The sequence below is a fragment of the Thermobia domestica genome, chromosome 17, assembly GCF_964235325.1.
Source record: "Thermobia domestica chromosome 17, izTheDome1.hap1.1, whole genome shotgun sequence".
Classification (NCBI taxonomy): Eukaryota; Metazoa; Arthropoda; class Insecta; order Zygentoma; family Lepismatidae; genus Thermobia; species Thermobia domestica.
In genome coordinates this window covers 36,501,549-36,529,396 of record NC_137470.1, presented here as the reverse complement: position 1 = coordinate 36,529,396, position 27,848 = coordinate 36,501,549, and the positions used below count along the sequence as shown (strand labels likewise).

Here is a 27,848-nt window from a genome sequence, read left to right as displayed (position 1 = left end):
TTTAGTAAGTAAAGGGATGATATGGATGATGATCGCATGGGTCCTGACCCGCTAGTGAACGTGCACGACACTGGCCACAAAAGTTTTTTAAATTTGAACCATTTCGTTTATGTGTTGTGGTATTGATACCACGACATTTTACAGCACAAATTTTTGTATAGTAAGTAAAGGGATGATAGGGATGATGTTCGCATGGGTCCTGACCCGCTAGTGAACGTGCACGACCCTGGCCACAAAAGTTTTTGTAAATTTGAACCATTTTTTTTATGTGTTCTGGTATTAATACCACGACATTTTACAGCACAAATTTTTGTATAGTAAGTAAAGGGATGATAGGGATGATGTTCGCATGGGTCCTGACCCGCTAGTGAACGTGCACGACCCTGGCCACAAAAGTTTTTGTAAATTTGAACCATTTCGTTTATGTGTTGTGGTATTGATACCACGACATTTTACAGCACAATTTTTTGTTTAGTAAGTAAAGGGATGATAGGGATGATGATCGCATGGGTCCTGACCCGCTAGTGAACGTGCACGACCCTGGCCACAAAAGTTTTTGTAAATTTGAACCATTTCGTTTATGTCTTGTGGTATTGATACCATGGCATTTAGCACACAAAATTTTGTATATTATGTAAAGGGATGATGGGGATGGTGATTGCATGGGTCCTTTTGAGCGTGGAGTAAGCTTGCTATGGAATTTTTATTTTTCTAAATTTAAATTTGTAGTGCTTGCAACCCTGTGTGTTGTGTGGATGACCTTGAACGTCCTTAGATTTGTGGCTGGATTTTGTGGTTCAGATGGGCGAGGTTGAACGTTCTTGTAAATCATTTCATTAGCATTGGCTGCATAAAATATAATGGAAGTATAAGAATAGTGTCAGATTCTTATTAAATTTGAATCATAATGGCTGGTGAGGCGTCTGTTAAGTTGGAATGGATGTGCAAAGAAGAAATTGATTATGACTTACCTCAGCAAGATCCACTCGAAGGGAAAGAGTGGACATCCGAACTGATGACTGATAACAAAGAACTAATATTATCTACAACGGAAGGAAAGCAAACAATGGACAAGGATAGTGCTAAGTATTTTTTGAATGTGGAAATAAAGGATGATAGGGTGAAACCAAAATTTGCAGTAGAAGAAGATTCTGCATTTAAAAGTAATATAGATACGCTAAAAGAAATAGTTGTTCAAGAGACTTGCACGTCGTACTCTAAGGACTCCCAACAATTAACAACAACAAGTTTAAACTCAGTTCGGCCAGAAAGGTAATGTTGAATTTTTCATATAGTAATTAGCTCAGGTTGGTAAAGCGGTTACATGGGTTCGGAAAGTTTATAGGTTAATAGCAATACTTCACGAGAATTATTTATGTATGGGAGATACCTCGAACGTAAATTAATAACCTACAATTTGGAAACGACATGGCACAGAAAGACTAGTTGTAGGCTATACCAATTAATAGTAATAATAATAAAATCGGGGTAATAGTATACATGAGAACCCCCTGATCTGCGTTTCTTCTGTGTTCTATTACCACTTCTACATAAAATACCATAAATTTTCTACGTAGTGCAATAGTAAGAAGTATCCATGTGCACAAGACATGCGATATGCGTTAAATTCCTCCCCCCCCCCAACACACACACACATAGTCATATATAAAGTACAAGGGCACTACACATGCAGATATAAAGTGCAGGTACGTTCTTTTTTATTTTCGTATCAGTCGATAAGTAAATAAAAGTCGCTTTTTTACCCCCTTTTTAAGTTCGTACATACTCAATGAATAATCCTTAAAAGTATGAGCGTCCTGCTCCGTCGGGAACTGATGCAGCTTCATATATACTATATCCAAGATGGGTACCACCCATATAAAAGGTTAAGTTTAAAGTTACCCCTCCGCTTTTTTTTTCTAAAAAAAAAAAAAAAAAAAAATAGGAAAATTTAGAGGAGAAATGAGGTAAGAAATGATAATTTGAAGTTTTTATTTGATGTTTAGGAATGTAAGTTCGGCAGAAGAGTTATGTTTTATACGAGAAGAGGTATGTGATAGTACTATTTGCCGCATGCGGAAGCATTCGCGGAAGGTTTCAGCAACATGGTAGTTGTAAAATATGGATAATAGGTGTAACGGATACGCAAACATAATGAAGAAAACCTTTTAAATTTTCGTGAAGCCCACGGAGCACTGAAGTTACGTAAAATGTAACAATTTTTAATACTTTAAGGACTGTTTTTTGTATGTTGTAGAGTTCAAGGGCACCTTCAGACTGGAGGGGCAACTCTAAACTTAAACCCATATAAATCTTATATAGTTCGAATTTTCATGAAATAATGATTGCTTTAAAATTGATTACACATTTGTCATCAATTCTTGTATATATTTACAATATGGGTGCTCGACGATGGTGTTTAATTTATATACAGTATTGTTTTTAAAATAAGAGATCGCGAGAATGAAATTTGCCCCAAAATTTTCTAAATTTAAACGTGAAAGGTGTTGTACTTGGACAACAATTATAGTCGTTTGTGGTTTTACTCAGCATTTAGCTAGAATTAGTTTACTCTTACTTTTCCGGAGGGACATTGACAAAGTACAAGATGAAAGAGAATTCCGACAAACAGTGTATAGTCTTAATTCTGGAACACAGCACTACTCATTTCATATTTTAGAGGCCCATAACTGTACATTTCATACCGGTATCAATTTATTTTTAAGGAAGTCGACTTTTTTTATTTTCGGCAATCAGTTCTACGGTATGGAACTTTTATTTCTCCCTACAGGTTCACCTTAGGGGCTTATTGCACGTACACGATATAAGAATTGTTGTATCATCAACACTAACCAACATGTGCTAGATAGCCAGTGAAAGAATAAGATTGCTTTGTAACTTAGGGAAGAGCGCAGGATCGTCCGTCTAGATGCAAAGCGATGAGTCGCTTAGGATAAGATGGGTCACCGACGATAAGTATACACGTAAACAAGGATAGCGCAAGACACTGTATATAGCATAAACTTACACATGTTACGTGTTTAATATGTATTTGTACGTTCCTAAATCTATTATTGGTAACATCCTGAAATGCTTTCATTGCTTGCATATTTGTATTCCAAAGTAATACAATACATGAGGAACGTAAATTTCTTAACTCTCAAACATTTTTCCAGTTCTATTTCATGATTTAGCACGTTGAATTTTGATACTTGATTTTGCTTACAGTGGTTACTAGCTACTTTGTGTGCGAATTAGGAATAGGGCATTAGGTATGTGTATCCGTGCATAACATTCACACTATGGTATTATTTAAAATACTATTACTAATTTGTTCTGTAAATTTTACAGTAAATCTCGACCGGTTAATGTTTGCCTATTGGTTGATCTTGCATTTCAAAGTAATGTGTATATACCATTATTTGTATATATACCATTAAAGTATATACAGGGTGGGCCATTTTAATTAATCCACGGAAATATCTGAAAAATGATAAAACATAGAAGAAATGTTTGCAGTACACGTTATATATTGCTAAGGGGGAAAACCAATTCCGCCAAAAGTACCCCTCCTCGCCCCCCGTAAATGGGGGTAACGGGGGGTAACTTTGAAATGTCAAATGGGAACATGGGTCGAGTAATACCTCGTTCGAAAGGTCTTGGAAAACTAAGTAACGCTGTACCAAAAGATGTTTCATATTGTGCACCAGTTTCAAAATGGCCGCCATGATATGGTTCGGAAACTCCAGTACCCGTAGTATGAAAACCATGGAAGGTAAATGAATGGAACAAAATTGAAATACGTAAATATCATAGGATGATCCCTGTGATCCCAGTGGCCTCCCTGAAGGGGTCTTGGGAACTAACTTCAAAATTTCAAATAGTAACATGAGTCGAGTGGTACCTCGTTCGATAAATCTTGCAAAATCAAACATCTTGCAGGAGAAAACGATTGAGGTGAAATGGCAGTGTTCTCAAAAGGCCGCTAATAGTTACTCAAAATGTAACTGTGGCCATCCGCATTAACTCAGTGCACCAATTCTCTATCCATGAAGTCTGCCTTCCAAACAGCATTGGGTAGGTCAAGCGTACGCCCGAACCGTTGTCCAGTCGGACATTGAAATTTTGAAGTTAGCCCCCAAGACCCCTTCAGGGAGGCCACTGGGATCACAGGGATCATCCTATGATATTTACGTATTTCAATTTTGTTCCATTCATTTACCTTCCATGGTTTTCATACTACGGGTACTGGAGTTTCCGAACCATATCATGGCGGCCATTTTGAAACTGGTGCACAATATGAAACATCTTTTGGTACAGCGTTACTTAGTTTTCCAAGACCTTTCGAACGAGGTATTACTCGACCCATGTTCCCATTTGACATTTCAAAGTTACCCCCCGTTACCCCCATTTACGGGGGGCGAGGAGGGGTACTTTTGGCGGAATTGGTTTTCCCCCTTAGCAATATATAACGTGTACTGCAAACATTTCTTCTATGTTTTATCATTTTTCAGATATTTCCGTGGATTAATTAAAATGGCCCACCCTGTATATCAGAAATGGTAGCCTATATATCATTATTTGGTTTACCTGAACTGGGGAAAAGGAAGTGTTAAAAAATATGTTAAAAGTTACTATCTCTCTCTCTCTCTCTCTCCCATCACGTTAGAAGGATGATGCTCGGTTCGTCAGCAAATTAACATGCACGTAATTTTAACAGTATGGAGAAGAATTCTATAGATGTTTAAGACCCATAAATATTAGGAAGAGTAGAGATGGGAAAACAATCAAATAGGGCCGGTATCAGTATCGAATCCACAGTCGTCAGGCGCAGTTGGTGCTGCTCATTGGTATTTATATTGGTCAATTTTTCTAATAATATTTATTATTATAATTATGATTAGGAATGGCAGTTGTACCGACAATAGACATGGAAATCGCAATTATGTTGCTTTTGTTATTTATTCGCATCAGTTCTTTACTTCAACATATTTTTTATAAGCATTCATTTTCCCTAAACCTAGTTTTAAAATACAGGATAAAATATAAGTTTATGCAGTATTATAATAATAATTTTTACCTGAACTTGTATAAAATGAACTTATTATAAATCACTTTATGAACATAGCGTACAGGAAATATAACTGCAAAATATTTGGTCTAGGAATTAATTCGAGCGGTTTTTAATAAAAATTGAAGCTTTATTTCAAAAACAAAGTAAATGAATACGTTAACAAAAATATTGTCCATCGCTAGCCACTACTTTCTCCCATCTTTCAGGCAATTTACGGATTCCGTGTCGAAAGAATTCCTCATCTTTTGACGCAATCTAATCAAAGATCCATTTTTCGATATTTTCTGAAGAAGTGAACCGCTGTCCAATCAAATCGTTATTCATGCAATCGATCAAGTAGTAGTCAGACGGAGCAGTGTCTGGTGAATATCGCGGGTGGAGTAACACTTTCCATCCGACATTTTCCAAATAGGTTTTGACCGGTTTTGCGACATGTGGTCGAGCGTTATCATCTTGATAAATAAGTTTATTATGCCTGTTATTCCATTCTGGTCTTTTTCAGGCCAGAGCTTGCTTCAAACGCATTAATTGTTGTCGATAGCGGTGTCCATTAATAGTTTCACCAAGTTTCAGAAGTTCATAGTACACCACACGTTTCAAATCCCACCATATATACAGCATAACCTTTGCACAATGAATATCTCGTTTCGGTTGTGAAGGACCTGGTTCACCTTGCTTCACCCAGGCCTTTTTTCGTTTAGGATTCTCGTAATGAATCCACTTCTCATCACCAGTTACAATTCGATGCAAAAATCCCTTCCTTTTCTGTCTTTGAAGCAGCAATTCGCAAACGGTTTTTCTTCTTTCAACGTCTTTCTTTTCAATTCATGTGAAACCCAATAAGACATCTTTTGAATCATTCCTATGGCTTTGAGACGTTTGGAAACTGTTGTTTGCTCAACTCCAAATGCTTCTGCAAGTTCGTCCTGCGTTTGACACGAATCCTGATCAAGCAATGCTCTCAATTCTTCATCTTCAAATTCTTTTGGCTGTCCAAATTGCTTTTGGTCTTCCAAGCTGAAATCACCACCTTTAAACCGTGCAAACCACTTCTGACACGTTCGCTCAGCTAGAGCATGGTCACCAAACACTTCCACTAAAATATGATGACTTGCGGTAGCACTTTTCTTCATGTTAAAGCAATGAAGAATAACTCCCCGCAAAAACACTTTATCAGGCACAAAATGCGCCATTTTCAGTTCAAGAAAAAATGTTGTTGTTTCCGCTTCAAGCAACTGACATATACTAAACAAGATGCTCAATGACAGTAGTTTTCAACGCATGTTTGGATCAACGAAACTATGGGACAATAAGCTAGTTACGCCATCTTTTGTAAAACCGCACGAATTAATTCCTAGACCAAATATTTATTAATAAGCATAAACTATTGTGTAATATAGGAAAATGCATAATGGTCCCACTGATGTATAAAAATATATATTTAACAAATTCTAAAACATTCACCACTTTGAAATTAAAAATGGCATCAGTAATCCCAACAGTTTGGAAACACGTCTCAAATAAATAAAAAGTAGGAATTAGTTTGTTACTCATATCTAGGTCCATTCTTTCTTTAAGCCCCTAGAAAATTTTAAGTCATTTCACTTGTCTTATGAAATGGCATGATTTCCAATTGTAATCCCTATGGTTAAAACCAGAACGTTCGCAGTTAATAGATCAAAATTCAAAAGATGTTACCAATAAAACGATTAGGAATATTTTTATAGCTCATACCATAAATATGCTTACCCTTTCTTAGATTATAGAAAATAATAACTAATCATATCACTCATCGAGTACCGATAACGTGATTTGAAGCCAAACGCTTTTAGTTCCTCAGAGCGCGTAATTGGGAGGCCAAAATTTAGAATAGGTAAAAATAGAACAAATCGATAATTTAAGTTCATGTTATCTACAGACGTACTTGTATCGTTTATACTGTATCCTATAGCAACAAATAATTTGTTTCCCTCAGTTAATACGGATAAGGTAATTGCAAATTACATCCTTGCGTTGAGAGGCGGAAAATCTATCATTACCAACCACAAGTTGGATAATTCAAGAATACGGATTGTAAACATTTTCGTAAAATATTTCGGATTTTCCCCTTTTTAATTGCAACTATTCTTCAACCAACTTTGCGGAGTGTATAATTTATTTATTTTCATTTTTATTAGTTTAATGTTAGAAATTGGGAGTTTGTGCTTTCTAGAATTTTAATATTTGTAAGAATATCTAAAGCTGTAAGCTACAAAGAAAGTTCCATTTTGTTTTATTTCGAGCGCTTTCCAATTCTAACTTTTTTTTTTTAAATTTGCTTTAGTCTTAACCTATCGCACAAATATGTATTTCATCTTCTGCTATCCCTAGTGGAAGAGGGAAGTAACTCGTGTTTTATATATATATATATATATATATATATATATATATATATATATAGTGAAGAAGAAAGTATTAACTTCTGTACTGACAAACAATGAAAAAGTTCTTTACCGCTGCATGAAACTTCTTCCACACTTGGTGATCAGAACGACTCCTACTCTATTTCCTATTGCCGATTGTATAATTTGAGATAAGATGAGAGATATAATTCATTTTAGGCGAGGGAAATGAATTGAGATCCTAAATGAGAATTGAAAGGAATGTATTAATATCCCTCGTACAAATCATGAACAATTTCCCACCCTTCTATTTGAAACGTGTTTCTTAGTGTAACAACTATTGCTGGTTGTTTTGCTTAAAACTGCAGTGCATGTAATCTGATATGAAGTCTTTCTTACTAGGTGAGTGAATATTTTTTTTTTTTTTCTGCTTTTTGTTTTTAGGCAGACATGATAATGACACTAGAAGCAAGTCCAGCAGGATTTTGTATTTTTCATTTAAGAATAGCTTTAGAACAGAAGATCAATAGTTTTATCAATACAAAATAACTATGCAAACTATCTTTTTTGACAAAATAGAATCTTAATACCTTTCAATCTGTGCCCTATGCTAGTTTCTTCTCTGTGGCTTTCCTTTAAACTGAGATGGCCAATATGACTAAAAATCGATTTCTAAGCCACGATAGTCTCAATTTTTGTTAATGAGCAGCAGCATTTTCTCAGAACCTCTCGTTCCACTTTTGAAAAGGGTATTTTTTAAGCGACCTTTCGTTCTTGTATATAGAGCTCCTGTAGGCTGACATCAACATTAATATTTAATTTGATTTGAAAGTGATGTTAAGTCAATTTTTAATGTGATGCACGAAGATATACTCATAAAAAACAGCGAAGCGTTATTTATTTATTTATAAATTAGCCCTATACAGTCCAGATTGATAATATAATCGTCAATACGAAATTACTAAGTGCATCTCGCCTTTCTTAGTAGCATAGAAAAATGTACCTTCTGAGCGGCATTTCGTTCTTTAATGCAGGCTTACATTAGGAAAGCACAATGATGGCTATGAATCCAAGGTTCTGTGAGAGAAAAGATGTAAACTCCTTTAAGAAAAACTATTGTCCACTTTTATTTGATTTCTTGCACGGGGGTGATATATTCTAGGATCCAATCGAAAATGCAAGAGCATGAGAGTACAAGGAACGAAGACGGAGAAGAAGGTTATGGAGCCAGTGGTGTATAGTTTACTTGTGTATCAGATTTTTTATATACTTTATGTTTCCGCTTTTTTCCTTTCTTTAATTTGCACTTTTTCTCGATTTTATATATTATTTTCACACTATTTTCGATAGTATTACTCCAAAATATGAGTTCTCTGTTATCTTGTCAGCACTGTGGTGAATTTGTAGCATTTACCATATTTCATACTGTCTTTTTGCAGAAGTCTGTACTTTGTGCACGTGGAGATGGAAACACTGAGCTGTTCCATATAAAATCAGCAAGACGATAGTTGAATCCTTAAGAATTACAGTTGAATTTTGCATTTCTAATAGTATTACAAGTTTGCGAAAATAGTGGAAAGCTGAATGTTTTGGGAGTCAGTTCTGAAATATCAGGGTTACAAATTACTTATGTTTTACCAATATAATTTTGCACGCTTGATATTTGTACGATTAGCATTTGTAGGTGGCTCGAACCCTCTAGGATACTGGTTTGGGTTTCGTTTTTAAGCTTTTGTATCTCCCATTACAAGAATTTCAATTATCAGTCATGGATTTTTTAATTTTATACTATCGTTTCCTTTTAAGATTATAGCCTACATCCGTACCCGATCTTGATCGATTTCTTACAGTCTTATCTACAATACTTGTCTCATGCCGTTTCTCATGTACAACATAAATCCCTTGTATTACGGGGCCCTCAAATGAGCTGTCTGAAAGCAGTGAACTACATGCAGTTTTGAACTATATTTAACTAGACTCAATTATGTAGTTCTTCATGATTTGAGATAAATTAGCACTTTTGGAAACGGTGGTTTATAAACTCGCATGAAAAGGTGACGTAAAAGTGTGGCAATCTACCTGTTTTGTGCTATCTGACATCCTGGGTTTAAATTTTTACGCGTAGTTGTTGAAAGCTCGAAAATGCAGTTAGGTTCAATTTGGTTCAGACAGCTTAATTGCTATAGATGCAGTGCCTCAGTATATATATATATATATATATATATATATATATATATATATATATGTGTGTGTGTGTGTGTGTGTGTGTGTGTGTGTGGTGTGTGTTATTTACTTTTCTCACTTTGATCTGTTTACATGACATGAAGCAAGGACATTTTTTACCTTACATCGAAAATCTTTTCAATTATGTACTATCATGACAAAGTATATTAATTATGACATCTTTATTTTTATTTCGTATATCACTTTCATACTGCATTAACAGAAACGAATCAAGGTTGTCTTGCTCGAAATTCGCCCTTATCTAGATGTAATAATCTTGAGTTTGGAAAACGCTCGTTCACAACTTGCTTGTGTGAGATCGTAATTAATTTGTACGCTTTAAAGAGCTATATACAACTTAAGGCATACGTGTGATATTCATATATGCATAATTTTTAACGCATACGTGAGGCAAGACCTGCAAGTTTTCTTTAAGTTGATTTCGTACATCGCTGGTTGAATATAGTCTCACCATGTTTCCTCTTCATACTCACTATTTAATTAAACATTATCATATTCACCCACATCCACTTCCGATGTCATGGACCAAATATCTGCATATAATTGTAGTTCTTCGATAGGTTTCCCTTTATTTATGCTGGGGCTTACAGATTTTGATCATTGTATTTGAGGGTATTTCGTCTTTTAAATCAAAAGTCCGCCTAGAATCGAAACACACCAAGGCGTGATTAACTTTTTCGTGTTTAGAGAATGGTAAGTCATATTTGATTGATTTTGTCAAGGGCATCATTGAAAACACAATGTAAAACTTTCCTCTTGTGTATTGTGTATTATTTCCAAGATGCCAATTCAAATCACACGTTTACATTCTATTGAAAGAAAAGTTTTACACTATCGCAGGTAAAGGTAGAGAGTTTATGAAGCTATAGGGTTTGATCTTTCTGGGTTGCTGTTCCGAAGAGCCATTTTTATGAGGGTTCTGGTTTCGGTTAACTTTGGGTTACTGTTTAAGGAAACAGATATAATGGTACCGGATTTGATCCATGTACGTCCTTGCGAAATCTTTACTAATTCATGAAAGAAAACAGATTCATTAGTTCAAATTAGCTCTTTCCAATTTCAGCGTTTATCGGTATAGAACGAATATTGCAATATAGCGACAAGTATTTGTTTCCAAACGATTCAGGCTCTTAACACAACTTTCACGACTATCCAATGTACTTTACCGAAAACGAAGATAGTTCAAATTTACTATTCCGTCCAGTTTCGAAAGTGATTTCCATATAGAATAAATGGAAATGCTGTCATTATGCTGTTTCTTATAGATATTTCAACGTTCCTTGAATAGATTAAATTTCGCCCGTTAACCCTCTACTCAAACGAAATTTCTTCAGACTAGCCATTAGTTTCAGACTTAACGAACGAAACCATTAAAAGAAACAGTAATCGATAACGAGAAGTGATTGTTTACAAATGATCCTGTGTCTATACACTACACATGACTGTCTACAACGCTCTGCTAAAACCGGCAGTTTATCAAATTGTCTATTACTAATACCGATTTCAATGTTTATTGCCGTAGAATGAAAACGGTAACAGGGAAGGAAAATCGTTTTGCTGCAAAGAATTCAGCGTCTCAAAACAACATACCGCTACTTTCTTGGATATTACTAGTATTTCTGGTTTTAATATTTATTTCCGCAGAATGAACACTGTAAAACCTATTTGGAAGCGACTTCTGGTATTGGACGAAGCATCTCAAGCATAATTTCCATCTTCTGTGTTGAAATATTATTCAAACCAAACCTGGTTAATACTAGCCACTTCCGGTTTTAACTTCTTTGCCAGAGAACGGAAACATGGCAAGAAGACGTCTTTCAACAAACAATTGAGCGTCAAACATAACATGACTCTTGACAACTCTCTACCAAAACTAAGTGGCTCAAATTTAATATTAATTAAGGTTTCGACATGGATATCGCGGTAAGAGTTATTGTGTTGCGTTTCTACAATCAGCTGAGCGTTCTATGATAAGGTTCACATCATCTACTAACCTCTATTGAAAACTGAGCGATTGAAATTAACCATTTGTGGTGTTAATATTTTTCATCATGGGACGGAAACGGTAGCAGACAGTAACAAACTGTTTGTACAACCGATTGATGGTTTGGAGTGGAGATATCACAACCCACAGTATTTTACCAACATCGGAAGTTGTTGAAAGTTTCTAAACAGGTAATTTCAATACTGATATCTGTAGAGTAAGGACGAAAAGATATATCGAAACACGGTTCCGTACAATCGATTCAGCTCCTCAAGAATAGGTTCATATCCTCCGTTAACCGTCTTTTCTAACAGTAAGCATTTGGAATTAGCCATTTCCGGTTTCAACATTTATCCCTACAGAACGGAAAAGGTAACGGATTGCGAAAGGTGGATTTCAGCAAACAATTCAATGTTCATATTGCACGTATCGCGAATACCCACAGAACTCTACCAGAAACGAACATCGATCAAGTTTACTATTACATCCGGTTTCATTTTTTTTTTCAGCTTTTAGTGCCACAGAACAAAAATGGTAGCATATAACCAGAATCAGTTATTCCTCCGTTGAAATTCAATTCAAACTGGAAGTAGTTAGAATGAGCCATTTCTTGTTTCGATGTTCACAGTCACAACACGAACACCGTGAGATAGTTAGAAGCGTTTTGTGCAAACGTTTTAGCATCTAACACTTTTAAAATATCTCTACTGTTCACAAAACTATATCAGAACCGCAAGTGTTTAAAACTTACTATTACTTCCGATATCAGTACTGATGTCCGTCAAGCGAAAATAGTAAGATGTATTGAGATATGGTTTTCTAGAATCGTGTCAGCTTGCCTGAAAACGATCTATATTCCCGTTGAAGCTCTATTCAAACACGAAGTGCTTAAAAATTATCCGTCTCCGGTTTCAACATCTGTCGTTAAAACGAAAATTGCAACATATCGAAGAGCTTTTCTTTTTTTAAATTATTGGTACTCCAATTATCTGATTTTCATAGAGAAAACTGAATAAGATGTCGAGAAACTCTTCTGCGATCGGATGGGCGTCTACCTCGGTCTTTAACTTTCTGGTCAAATTGGAATGTGCTTCAAATGAACGATTTTTTCAATGATTATCTCTATAGAAGTAAAAGAGTAACGGATGGCAATTAATTGCTTTCTTGAGATGGATCGTGCGGACAGATTCTATCTTCGATTTTGTAACTCTATGGAAACCGGTTGTTACAGATGTACTACTTCAAGTTTCAGTATTGAATTCGCATATTTTGGAAGTGTTAGTTTCACAGTGTGAAACCATATTCTCTTGTTAACTTGGGTATGTGTAACATTTTTACACACCCCACCAGATTGATACTGTTAGTGATACTTAAAAATTTGTAGCTATTGAACAGATATTTGGCAGAAGCTATGTGAGTGGTTAAACAAAAGTATGTCGCTCCCACAGTTTGGCCTTCACTGCCCTTAATTTAAACCTTTATCCTGATTTGAAATATTATCTTAGTCCAAAGTAATACTGTTACTTTGTTCGTCTTTCATCATGCTTTATCCGCGACAAATTTTTAGCATTCTGACATTTACGTTTGTTATTTCATACATGCCGCTAACACTGTAACACTTGTCCGTTTCACTGTATCATTTTGAAGTCATCGTGATAGTTTTCTTAGTGTCAACAAAATGTTCTGTGAGATTTCTAAACACTTCTTTATTTCCATTTGTATGGAGTGTTTTCCCCAGTTTGGTATATAAAGATATATACCTTACTGCACGAATAATTATGTCAATAAAGTTTCGCCCATTCTTTACACTTTAATTGATATCTGTGTCCCCAAAGTTTACAAGTTTGTACAATTATAAGGGTTAATACCAGTAAAATTACGTTGTAAGATAAATTTGTTTTAAATGTATAATAATTTGTTTTATTGTTGGTTGATACTGTAATGAAGGGAATTAATTTAGTTGTTAGAATGGGCCTAACACGAAATTAGAGTTCTACTTGCAGTCGATCACCAAGGAGAAAATATCTGTTGATCTGTTTTACAAAATGTTATCTGAACTGGGAACAATTCTTAAGAAATACCAATTTGAGAAAATTATGACTTTATCTTGTATCTCATCTTCAATTTAAGTTATTTTTTACAAGTGGAGAAAATCCATTTATATTCCTTTCAACCTGGACGATTTTTTTTAATTTTAAAAAAGAGAAATTAAGAAACAGAAAACTTTTTTTCCTAATCTAATATGATCTACTTATCCTCATAGATATGATTTTCTTTTTTCTTTGAACTAGTAGCTTTCGGGAAAATTCACTTGCTCAAGTGTGCATGTTCGGCCGATACTGCATATATTGGTGATTTCATCTACATGTAGAATTATGTAGGTCAGGTCTGAAAGGGTTAAATATGGTAATTACCACGCAGGAAAAAGATTGACAATTTTGAATAACTTACTTAGCATGAGATGAACGAAAAGAAAGTTTACGTCGGTATATGTATAATTAATTTTTACAATATTAAAACATCAGAAATTTTTACACAAGTAATGAAATCGATATTTCTATGATAAGCGGATCATGTCACTTGCGTCAGTAATACGCATGAGAACTGTAAAATACTTGTGAAAGGTTGGTATATCAAAAACGATAAGATAATATTATACAATACGAGACTATAAGAATGAGTGATAATAATCTAAGTTGGCATGGTTTAGTGCAGAATGATATCCAGTTGAGAAGTTTAAATTTGTGAGCTTTCGGATTTCTGGTTTGGGAAATTACTGGGTGAATGAGTTTCGTACATTCCTGAATGTTTACTACAGTTTAAGGTAAAGAATATATTTTTTTCTTGAGCTTTTAATATTTGCTGCTGAAAATACACAGTTAAAATTAATATGAAATCTTCAAATGAAGGTCACGTTTGTTGCCAGTAATTAAATCATTCGGCCTTCATTAATAATTTCGCGAATGTGTGCTCAGTACATTTTACAATCTTCTAACCAACGATACACAAACCTGGTCACCAGCGTGCGACGTCTGAAATAAAATGTACAGAAAACCTATGCTTAACTTCAACTTTGAAATTTCACAGATCATTCAGTAATTACAACCGGGGCAAGTTTATGCTTATTGTCCCTGGTTTATGATTTGTGTAAGATCTCGCTCTTAATTCTTACTTTAGTGAGATGTGGACAAGTTTCAGGACGCATCTTTGTAAACAAAATGCACTTTGACTGAGATGATATAAATGAAATGTATACTTTCTTCTTAATGCCTTATTAAACTCGGCAAAAGATTTTCTTAACAGACTATTTTATATGTGAATTATTTTTTGTAGTTTTTACGTTGTAAGGGTTTATAAATTTCCAGTGTTCATGACAACATTAGGCACATAGTATTATTTAATATTTATTCCGTCAAGTTTGAAGAAGTTATATTACGTATAATGCCATCAAAAAGACGTACAAATACTTAATGTTGTAACGCGGGAATAAAACAGGTTATATTAATGTTAATTACTGAGGAAGAGACGCTGATTCTTCGTTTTTTTTTCGCAAAAAGTGTAATGCTCCATATAGGTGAAGAAGCCCGTCCGGAAAGGATGAAGGCGTTATTTGAAACAGAAATAATGAAAATACTTTGTTTCCCTCCAAATAATTTTTAAATCGTGTAGTACAAGTTTTTTTTTTTGCTGTTTTTGATGTGGCATGTGCGGCATCTAAAGAAGTCTAAAAATTGATTTGAAGTTAAATGGGTTAACAGTTAAATTTAACAACATCCATTCAAAATGTACTTTTTGTTAAAATTTCTTCTATGCTCGCAAAATTGTGATCACTTAAATTCATCGGACACTGCGTGATAGAGTTCTATACACTAAATATTAATTTTATATCATATGTTAAATTTATATGTTAAGAAATCTACGGAAATTGCCCGTTTTCAACCCTATAAGACGTAGATTACTGGCTAAGTTTTACTGAGTAAAGATTTTCTATGAAAAATTTCTCTTCTCTAACCTAATCCACTCGTCAGATAGTCTGCTTTTAGCGTAAATTTTAAACCGCTTACTTGTAAGATCTTCACTCTAATGACAGTAACGTGAAAAACGAAGAAAGAATTTTTATAGCTCACATATAGGTCTGGCTAACTGTAGTGTAAAATTTAATTTAAATCGATTCACCTCTTTCCTTAGCTAATGCCTGATTAGCTGGTGTTCAATTTCGTGCACTGAGATATAATATGCAGATTGTTCATCATCTCTCTCTGGAATGTTGTATTTCCCAAAACATTGGTGCACGCGACAGTTTTTCAAAGAAAAAAAGCTAGTGTGCAATTCCCCTCTCTCTAACGAGAGAGACCTGTCTGATTATAATTTTTGACGTACCCATTTCCTTATGAAACCCATTTCAATCAACGTAACATGATAAAATGCCACTTAATGTAGACAATCAACATATATTGGATAATTCATTTCAAGCAGTTCAGTTTCCTAGCTTTTATAATCTGATGCATAAGACATTTCTTCCAATTTCCGGTACTCAGATTGTAGTATTTATCTTCACACACCCTTTTTATTTTAAACATAAAAAACAATATTTTTTAAAGTGTTTCAGGATATTAATAACACTCGAGAGCATCGTTTGGAAAATACCCTGTAATAGGAGGATTTAAAACCCAACTATATTGTTAGATATTTAAATTGTATGTTCTCAGCAAAACGTACATTAGTAATAATATACGTGTGACGAAATTGTTAATGCTTGTCTATATTGCCTTACTGTTGATTTCTGGAATCATAATATCATATAAATAAATAAAGAAATATTACAAGAAATTGAAAGCTCGACTCATTTCAAATACATTTATTTTATTAAGCGGGCCTAAATATGTATTAGATGTAACCGCTATATATCAACATCCGCAAAGATTGTAGTACCTATAAAAATTTACTATATCAGAATATCGTCAGATTATATTAAAACACACCTACGGAATGATATACTGACTGAAATGACGTATTTTGTGCAAAATTTTAAAAGTTGTTATGCCCTTCCTTTGTTTCATTGTCATAATAATAAGTTTTTTTTTTTTTTTGTAGCTGCAATTGCAACAAGTTCTTGCGATTTTTAAATTTTGTGACACAACAATTAAAGATATATAAATATTTTAGTGACAACGAATTTATTTTTTCGCTTATAATAATGAAATATTTATTCGACGTGGCACAAAATATGTATGTTGGTATGTACTTGAGTTAACTCTGATATCGTATATTTAAGGGAGTGCAAAATTTGATATAGTAAAGCATATTTTGAGAATGGAGAGATATGGAAAATCCTCGATAGCTCTCTGTTCCATATTTGTATCGTCATCCGCAAAAAAAAGTTCGCATATACTGTAACTTCCACATTTTCATTAATAACTCAGTTTTCTTAATATATTATCGCTTCTTTGTGCTTTCCTTAACAAAGCAGTGTAGTAATGAATATTTATTTATGATTTTTGTGAAAAAATAAACCAAAATAAGAAAATTATAAGCAAAAAACTGTGATTGTTATGAAACTTTAGTCTGTCAGATAATTACGCGAAGAATATCCCGAGGGAAATTCACTGCATACAGTGCACAGGTATTAGGAGCACTCACAAATACGTAAAATTGAAGGAACAGAAAATAATGTATTTTTGAGATGAACATACAATTCACACTTCACGTGAAGTTCCAATATGGGAAATCAATCAATATCTTCAGTTGAAACTACTGAAAAAAACAGAAAATGGCTATTTAAATCCCCAAGTTTAAACCTGCGCTTGGAGCGAGTCTATTTCTAATATCAGAACGCGTTATTTCGTAACATGCCTGCGTGGCCAAGCGGGTTTAGCAATGCTGTTGAAATTCTAGAACCGAAGGGTGGCAGTTCGAGCCTGAGTGCGGAACGCATTTTTTTTTTTTCAATATAGTGAAATATTTTTTAAAATAGAAATGTCTAGTTTGAAGTGCTTAAAAACACAAGACCAGATGAACAATCACTTTTCAAAGCTCAATCACATTTATTCACTATGTTCATCAATTAAGCTATATACGAAGACACTAAAATGTGGAACGTTAACGATCCTTATTAACGTTAATACCACATCCGTTATAATTACAACAGATTTGTGATCTGAATACCAACCTTAAACCATACGTCCAAAATGAAAATTATTCATGTTCTTGATACCTATTGCAACACTCAGTTGTAATATAGAGAGTGAGAGTGCGAAAGAGAGAGATAAAATACTGTATACAGGGTGCGGAAAAATTCCCGGAACGGTCCAATATCTCGCGAAGTATAAATATCACCAAAACAAAAATAACACATGTTAATTAGTTTTAAAGAAGCTATCCAATGATAGAAAACACAATCACCTATCCCTACCTCCTTGGGGACTACGAGGGATAACTTTAAAATTTTAAATGGGAACCCCTATTTCTTATTTCATATGTGGATTCTCCAAAAAAAAGTGATAGTGATTTGATCAAAAATTGAAAACAGTGTGTGCGAAGATGAAGTTACATGGAATACAATATCGATAATTGTTTTGCAAAGTAGCTTTATGAAGTAGTTCTTAGTAGTAGGGTTATTTACAACAAAAATAAGCTATTTTTGTCACCATTTGTATTTTCTTGCAAATTAATAAATATGGACAAATGCATTATTTTATGGAAGTTAAATGTATGAATTCGTTATGTGGGTAAAAAAATCACATGAAAATTTTACTCTGCGTGGAAATCGAACTCATGACCTTTCATGCCGCAGTCCCGTACGCTAACCGCATGTCCCAGAGCTCGACACTGAGAGGCCACATTTTCATAAAGATTTGCCGCCTCCATTTTTAATGTGTCGATTCAAGTGCTATCTGTGAAGGCACTGTTTTCAATTTTGGGTCAAATCACTGTTACTTATTCTGAAGAATCCAAATGTGCAACAAAATATGGGGATTTCCATTTAAAATTTTAAAGTTACCCCCCGTGTGTGAATGGAGGGTTGCGTTTGGTATCATTGGATAGATTTTTCAAAACTGTTTAGCACTTTGCTGATCTGTATATTTCGCGAGATACTGGACCGTTCCGGGACTTTCCCCGCACCCTGTATAAGCTTGTATTTTTAATTAAAACAGTTAGTGTAAATCATAATCTGGATTTTTATAAAGTAAATGAAACAATCATATAGAAAATGTATACAGTTTAAAATTGAATTAAATTGCAATTCCAGAATCTGTAACATTATACATTTCTTATTTATTTACATCGAATGTTAACTTATTGTATAGTTTATAGCATGAGTATCAGCTGATATGTAACACAAAATTATCTATAAAATGAATTTAAATACGAAATGATATAGTTACTATAAGAACAAGTTTATGAAAATGAACTGTATAATAATGGTTGTATTTGAAACAGAGTTTGCGTAATGGAGTAAATATTTACACCGCCAGCTTTGCAATACTGTGCGGTTTAAATTGTCAATCTCATCAATTTTACTTATTTCGCTTGAATGTTTATGGAATTTAGTATAGCATTATAAAAACATTCAACAACTGATCTAGTAGTGAAACATATTTAATAAGATTACCGCACATTACGGTAGATTCCGAGATCGCTCCCAGCTTTGCGAGCACTTGATAATATCCTATTATTATTTCAGATAAAATATTATGTGGAAGAGCTAAATTAAATTAGAAAATGAAATGAAATATTTAACATCCCACTATTACGCCCTTTAGGCGGGAAGGTTCTAGATTGCTGGTCCTCACATAGAGGAAAATTTGGATTAGTAACCAGTTTGGTTCTTTTCTTTATCAAATCTCAATACACAATTCATATAGTAATGTCGAGCAAGCGATAGCGAGTGAAGGCAGGTTAACCAGGTTGATTGCTTTCATCACCACTCAATTGGTATACGGACCAGTGTTCTAGAATCCTGCTATTTTAGGCTAAGGGAGAAGATAATTAAAGTAAGAAAAATGATATAAGAATCGGTGGAATGAGAAAGTGGAAGGAAAAGGAAATGCTTTGAGAAAAGTCACGGACATAATGTTGTCCACCACAAGCTTACTTGAACGGAATAAAACCAGAGACCGCATGCACCAAAGGTAAGCGCTCTACCAGTGAATCATCGCGCCCCATAAATTAAATAAGAAAGATAAGTAGTAGGCATTTTATAATTGAATATTGTATGTAAGAAACTTATTGTCCATAAAGATTCTTTCTCTTCAAGCTTTTGTAATTGATGTTGCAAATTGTCCGATGCTTTGCAATGCGGTTCAAAGGAATAAATGCATTTTTTCGGGATAGTATTGTCTGCCCCTTGCTGCTATTGCTGGTATAAAAGTAGTGTTGAGTTGATTTTTAGTTTCTTGTTCCTTTTGTTATGTGAATATAGACTAGACCAAAATTTTTTACTGGTGTTCATTTCAGGATCAGTCGGTAGCATGTTTTTAGTGGAGGAATGTTACGTGAATATAGATTACACCAAGTCACAAATATTTTGGCAAAGATATACATTTTTATTACACAAATAGTTTCTGCTTTTCCTTTTACTGCAAATGTTTGTTTCTAATAGTGATTTTTATTCTTATTGTATCCGTGAATACATATTCAAGACTTTTTTTTTTTTTTAAAAAAAATAAGTTGTTTAATAAGGCACTGAAAAGTGTTGGATTTTGTAACACTCTAACACTTAAAAACATAATACTGAGTGAGCCTGAAATGGACACCAATAATTAATTTTGGTCTATATTCACGTAACACTTTCAACAGCGAGGCTATATGAAACGTGGGCTTACTAATTAACATGGAATAAAAATTAAAAAACGTCTAGTGGCTAGCGCTAGGAGTGTTTTTGGTTCTTGTAGTCTCGGGTTCGATTTCCGGTAAGGGTCGATTCAGGTTAAATTTTCAGGGGAGTTTATGGAAAAAAACGTTAAAAAATATAATTGCAAAAGTCTGATGCCAGTGTTTTGTAAGCTATTGACAAAACAATAGAAAGACAGGAAAGAAATTCTCTTGAGAACTGAAAGTGAACAATGTTTTCGCATTTATGCTTGATTTGCTACTAGCGTGACACATTACATTGAATATAATATAAATATTAGACACAAAATTCGCTACTTCACGGTTGATAACATGGTAAATGCTAGGTATTGTTAAACATTAAACGTAACACCTCAATTTTATATCAATAAATAACTTAAATAAATAAATAACAAGACAGAACAATACTATTAACCTATATTTGCATAGTATATAAATTAAAAACACGTTGTTTATCATAACGAAAAATGGCTGAACCGTTTGAAATGAATTTTATTAACATAGTTAACACCTACCTCGGACTGGGTTGTTGTCACGCCATTTTTATTGAAATGCGTATCCAAACAGAAGAGAGGGGGTTAAAATGTATGCCAAAAATAGAATCTCTCACGTTTGTGAGATGAAATATGATACATAGATTCCTTATTTAAAACGAGTGTGCACGTGTCCGACCGTGTTTAGAAATTTCGGTACTAAATGGAGAAGAGGGGCAATTTGTATCGTTTTTGCTCAATATTTAAGAATGATGACATCGAGATTGTGTCTTGTCTTCACAGCAAAACGGATGAAGCACTTGAAATTATCTTTTAAATATACGGTATTTAGCATTTGGTCCAGTCGAATTCATTAACACATATGTCCTAAGAGGAACAGATGGATACAAAACACCTTATTTTAAAAATATGTGAGCCCATCTTCCGTTGTCCTTAAAAATCCACTTTTGAGGGGGAAATGGGGCAAGTTCCAAATAAGGCGGTCAATATGTAAAAGTGACGTCGTGTTTGTCTGTCCGATCATCACGGGAAATCAAATCAGCCGTTTGAAATAAATATTTGAATACTTTTAGTACTTGGAAGAAAATGGTTAGCTGACGTTCACTAGAAACTTGACAAAACTTCGATACAAATTAGAGGATAGTCAGCTATGCCTAAATCTAATACTGTAGGTGGAAGTGAAAACGACGAACGAAGTAACAGCGGATTAAAATTTAGCATTAGAAGTTACTGAAAAACAGAATGTGATGCGCGAAAACGAGAAAAAAAGAAAAGGAAAAACGTAACGTTGCCGACGACAACACACTGGATTGTGCTTATTGAAAGACCCATAAACGCTATTCATTAGCTCATTCTTCACGGTTTGGATTGCAAGAAATAAAACTATTTCTTCGTGCTAATACGCCTCTCAAAACGAAATGTTATATTTCTGCAAAATTTGTTTTTCTCACATGACTGGATAATTTTTAAAAAAATTCTATTGTGCTGAAGAAAACAAAACCATATGACAAGCTGTATTTGATCTGAAGACCTCGTGATCTTTACTACATGTTGTTATTCATTACATCAGCGAGACGTTGTTTGCAATGACACTGATACATTGAGTGGTTTGTTCGAGAAAGTTGCTTGTCTCGATTTTGTTTACTCTTTAGGTTTCTCGTAGAATACATGAAAAAGAAATACATTTTTCGCTTAGATATCCAGGAATCCTGTTTTAACTGATCAGAAAACAGCAATCTACTGGTGAAATGATATGGGGTAATGTGTAGCATTTTGTTTTCACGCCATCGATAGCAGCAAGGGGCACATGAATTACATAAAAAGGGAGTGTGTTGTTATGAACTACTAATATATTTTTCAAAAAAAAATCTACGTGTTACTTCGTAGCTCAGGAGATAAGTGAGAGATTACAATACACAAGTTCGCACGATCGAGTCTTGTCCACTGCTATTATGTTTTTTTTTCATTTTCATTGTTTAACGGTGAAAGTGACGTAGATACATTTTCATTGGCATTCAAAAAAAAAAAAAAAAAAAAAAAGAATGGAAGGGAATACGTAGCCCTGAAAAGGGCTGTTTATATATAAGTGTCTAATAGGAGGTCCAATGACCTTCTACATCGATGACTGCCTGGAGCCTTCTGGGCATGCTTTCGGTAAGTCTGCGGAGAAACCGTTCACTACGGGAGACTTCCTCCCAGCTGTTTTAAACGATTTCCCATAGTTGATTTTTTGTGGATGGAGGCTGGTTAGGCCAGTTCTCCTTCATCACCCTTTTGACCTCTGCCCATACTGTCTCAATTATATTCATATCGGCTCCACGCGGTGGCCAATCTAGGACCTCTAAATCAGCCTGCTGCGAGAGCCAATTCTGAACTAATTGACACATATGAACCGGAGACCTGTCGTGCTGAAACTGGATTACTCCATCGGGGTAGATAAAACGCACAGATGGCAACATAACATCCCGAAGGATATGTAAATATTGCTCACCTGTAAGACGCCCCTCTACCCTATGGAGTACTCCAAGACACTGTGATGTCATGAAACCCCAAGCAGATACAGATACGCGTCCACAGTGACGTTTGTGGAAAACGTATCTGGGATCATGCCTGGAGCCTCTCGGATGATACACGACTACTGGGCCATCATTTGAGGAAGAAAATGTGCATTCGTCGGTGAAGACAACATGTCTCCAATCACGGTTCACATTTTCTTCCGCAAACTGAAGCCGTCGTCTTATATGCTCTTCCGAGAGGAATTCTTTCACCGCAGCACGACGGGCGTGAAGATTAGCTTCCCTAAGACGCCGTACAGCAGTATCTCGAGAGCCTGAAAAAGCTGATGCGTGCCGAAGTTATCTGGCGGTCATGTTGGGATTAAGTCGCGCAGCAGCAACAAGCTGGGCATCCTGCTCAGGTGTTGTCACACGACGCCTACCACTACCTCGGCGCCGCATTGTTTCTCCAGTCTCTCGAAAACGCTTTATCCACTTCTGTGCTGTTCTTGGTAAAACTCCACACCTTTCAGCGGCTTGTGAAGCGCAATAGCCTTCTAGCACTAAAGCAAGAACACGCTCTTTTCTATTCTCGGCCATTTCTGACTTCTACCCTTTTCACGAGTTGAAAGTTGAATGAGCACCCCTTTTAGTTGAAGCTATTAAACGACATGCGCAGTTGGTTACTCCAAGAGCTAGTAAGATCGTAGTTTTTATTTGCTAAGAGGCAGAAAACACGTTATTTCGATATATGTTGTTTGACTACAAGGGAGCACTTCACAACTGATTACTGAGTGATAAGATCTGTGGTATTCTGTTCAACTTTCCTTTAGGCAATTTTAAACGTTATTCTGCCTCAGCTTGGAATGTTATATGTATTTTTTTTTTTTTTTTTGTTTCAAAAAGCCTTTCGTGTTCCTCTTATGATGATATAAGTGAATGATCTTCGGTTCAGGTTATATTAATAAGTTGGGGGGCGCGGTGGCTCAGTGGTAGAGCGTTCACCTCTGGTGCTTGGGGTCCCGGGTTCGATCCCAGCCCCCGCCAAGTGAACTTTGTGGTGGACAAACACCTTGCTCGTGGGTTTTTTCGGGGTTCTCCCGTTTCCTCCCACTTTCTTCATTCCACCATTTCACTCATCTCTCATCATCACCGTCTCCTTTAGCCTCACCGGCATAATCGTGGGACGTAAAACTCAAAGATTTCATTTCATTTTATATTAATAAGTTGAGTTGTTCTTAAACCTTTGGATCGGAAATTTGCTTTTTCTCCACACGAAAGTACAGACAATTTTAATTCTCATACTGTGCATTCGTTTCAAAGCAGCCGCCATTACATGGTCAAAGACTTATGACCGCCACGATATAAATGATGGTTCAATTTGTTATAGTAAACAAACTACAGCCTCTTATTTTGAGAATAGAGAGATATGGATACTTCTCTGTGGTACTCCATTTCATATTTCTACAACATTTCATGTAATACAACAAATTAAGCGTAATTTTATCTTGAAATATAGCGATTGATTACATTTTTTTGTTGATACTTATCTCCATTCATATTTCCTTGTTTGTTAAATTTGTTACAGGCGCCATAACGTATCAGCTTTCAACGGAGAAGAGGATACGTTTATTACATTAAAGAAAGGCATTTCTCAGTCAGATGAGAAATCTCATACTTCGCTGCAGTTTGGCAAAGGATTTCATCGTTCACGTTTGTCAAGACATATGCTGACACACGAAAGTGAAAAGCTTCATATGTACCAAAAGAGTGATAAAAGATTTAGTCAAAGTTCAACCTTGTCAAGCGTTAGGTTACTGCATACAGGTGAAAAATCCCACATCTGCGGAGTATGTGGAAAGGAATTTAGTGTACGTTCAAGTTTGGCCACGCACATGTTAATTCATACAGAAGGAAAACTACACACATCCCAAGAGTGTGGTAAGGCATTTAATAGACGTTCAACTTTGGCTACACACATTTTAATCCACACAGGAGAAAAAGCTCACACAAGCCAAGAGTGTGATGAGGCATTTAAAGAACGTTCAAGTTTAACTAGACACAAGTTAATCCACTCAGAAGAAAAAGCTCATATATGCCAAGATTGTGGAAAAGGATTTAAATATCTTTCAAGTTTGGCTACACACATGTTAATCCACACAGGGGAAAAAGCTCACATTTGCCAAGAGTGTCATAAAGGATTTAAATATCGTTCAAGTTTGACTAAACACATGTCAATCCACACAGGAGAAAATCATCACACGTGCCAAGAGTGTGGTGAGGCATTTAATCAACGTTCAAGTTTGGCTACACACATGTTAATCCACACAGGAGCAAAACATTACACATGCCATGAGTGTGGTGATGGATTTAAATATCGTTCCAGTTTGGCTTCACACATGTTAATCCACACAGGAGAAAAAGTTCACAAATGCCAAGAGTGTGGTAAGGCATTTAATCGACGTTCAAGTTTGGCTACACACATGATAGTCCACACAGGAGCAAAACATTACACATGCCATGAGTGCGGTAATGGATTTAAATATCGTTCAAGTTTGGCTACACACATATTAATCCACACAGGGGAAAAATGTTACACATGCCAAGAGTGTGGTAAGGCATTTAATCGACGTTCAACTTTGGCTACACACATGTTAATCCACACAGGAGAAAAAGTTCACAAATGCCAAGAGTGTGGTAAGGCATTTAATCAACGTTCATATTTGGCTAAACACATGTTAATCCACACAGGAGAAAAAGTTCACATTTGCCAAGAGTGTGGTAAGGCATTTAATCAACGTTCAAGTTTGGCTAAACACATGTTAGTCCACACAGGAGCAAAACCTCACACGTGCCATGAGTGTGGTAATGGATTTAAATATCGTTCAAGTTTGGATACACATATGTTAATCCACACAGGAGAAAAAGTTCACATTTGCCAAGAGTGTGGTAAGGCGTTTAATCGACGTTCAATTCTGGCTACACACATGTTATTCCACACAGGAGAAAAAACTCACATTTGCCAAGAGTGTGGTAAGGCATTTAATCAACGTTCAAGTTTGGCTAAACACATGTTAGTCCACACAGGAGCAAAACGTCACACATGTCAAGAGTGTGGTGATGGATTTAAATATCGTTCAAGTTTGGCTACACACATGTTAATCCACACAAGGGAAAAAACTCACATTTGCCAAGAGTGTGGTAAGGCATTTAATCAACGTTCAAGTTTGGCTAAACACATGTTAGTCCACACAGGAGCAAAACATCTCACCTGTGAAGAGTGTGGTAAGGCATTTAATCAACGTTCAAATTTGGTTAGACACATGTCAATCCACACAGGAGAAAAACATCAGACTTGCTAAGTTTGTGGTTTGGGATTTAATGTACGTTCAAATCTGGCTACACACATTTTAATCCACACAGGTGTTAAACATCACACATGCCAATAATGTGGTAAGTCATTTAATCAACGTTCAATTTCGGCTGGCCACATGTTAATCCACACAGGAATAAAACATCGCACATGCCAAGAGTGTGGTACGCATTTAACCGACGTTCGAAATTGGCTATACACATGCCAATCCACACAGGAGCAAAATCTTACACGTACAAAGATCCTGAAATTGAATTTATTGAATGTTCATAACTGATGAGCCACACAGGACTAGTGATGGTCATTTTGAATATCCCGGTGGGAAGGAATTTAAAAGTGGGAATATTCCCGGGTTTTATCCCTGGCTCGTAAATTTCCGGGAAGGAATTAATTTCCATTTCATTAATATCTTCCAAATTATAGGAACCATATGACTAATTATTTATTTGATATTTTATGATTTCTAGATTTTAAAGAATTTGGAGGATTAAAAATTTAAAATTATTTGACGGTACTTTATATAACTAAGAACATAATTTTTTAAGTTTCATTTCCATTTGCACTAAAATGTGTGGTAATTGTTTATTATTGGAGGCCGAAACTAGCAAAAAGTAGGATGATTTACGGAAGAAATGAGTTGATAGTTATGTTCAAGTAGTCAAGAAAGTATCGCACATACTTTTTAAGGCAGTAGGGGATTCATACAGAACGGAAAGGTAAGTGGAAGTTATTTATGTTAGAAAAGAAAGTGAATTGTTGGTAACGAAGAAAGAAAACAACGTGTCATGCAGTGCTCAAAACCCCTCTTCATTCGCTAACGGTCGCTCCGCAATGCTGTCTGAATTTAATGTTGGTAACATAGTTTAAGATATGAAACCATAAAACAACCGCATCGGAATAGAATATCGCAAAATAGTAGGTGCAAAAGCTGGCCCCCAATGCTAAAGAACGGCCAAAATTAGCAAAGTACTAATTTACAAATGATGAAAACGAACCATTTTGTAAAGTAATTTAGAATTATGTAGAAATAGAGATGAAATACTATTAATAAACCCTGAACCACCATTAGTAATAGACGTCTGTCTGTCTCCTCTCTCTGACTCGAATTTCTGAAGAGGTGCTCGGACTTCTTTTACATCCGAATTAACGTATAACGTATGGAATTTCGAGAAATAGGTAGAATGGAAGGTTGTGTATGGCAATGTTACGTGCTAAAACATAAGGATAAGCATCTTGTAAATTTTGTGAACATACATATGTATGCGTAAAAGTTGATAGATTGGTGAGACATGTATCTTCTAGCATTTACCCAAACTAATTGGTTTATAACATTTATAAATTTAATGTGTTTATAATATCAGTAATAGAATCAAGTTGAGCAAATCCACTTACATATAAATTTAAACTGTTAGTATATATTTTTTTCACTCATATTTAATTTATAGAACATA

General features: G+C 35.2%; 1 protein-coding gene across 1 annotated transcript; it reads left to right on the top strand.

Moving 5' to 3' along the window:
- Positions 1-759: 759 nt before the first annotated feature.
- Positions 760-26,911, top strand: LOC145673932 (uncharacterized). The gene is made up of 2 exons (XM_081743742.1): positions 760-1,272; positions 24,613-26,911. The coding sequence occupies exons 1-2, from the start codon at positions 908-910 to the stop codon at positions 26,384-26,386; spliced, it is 2,139 nt and encodes a 712-aa protein (XP_081599868.1). The 5' UTR covers positions 760-907; the 3' UTR covers positions 26,387-26,911.
- The last annotated feature ends 937 nt before the right edge of the window (positions 26,912-27,848 follow it).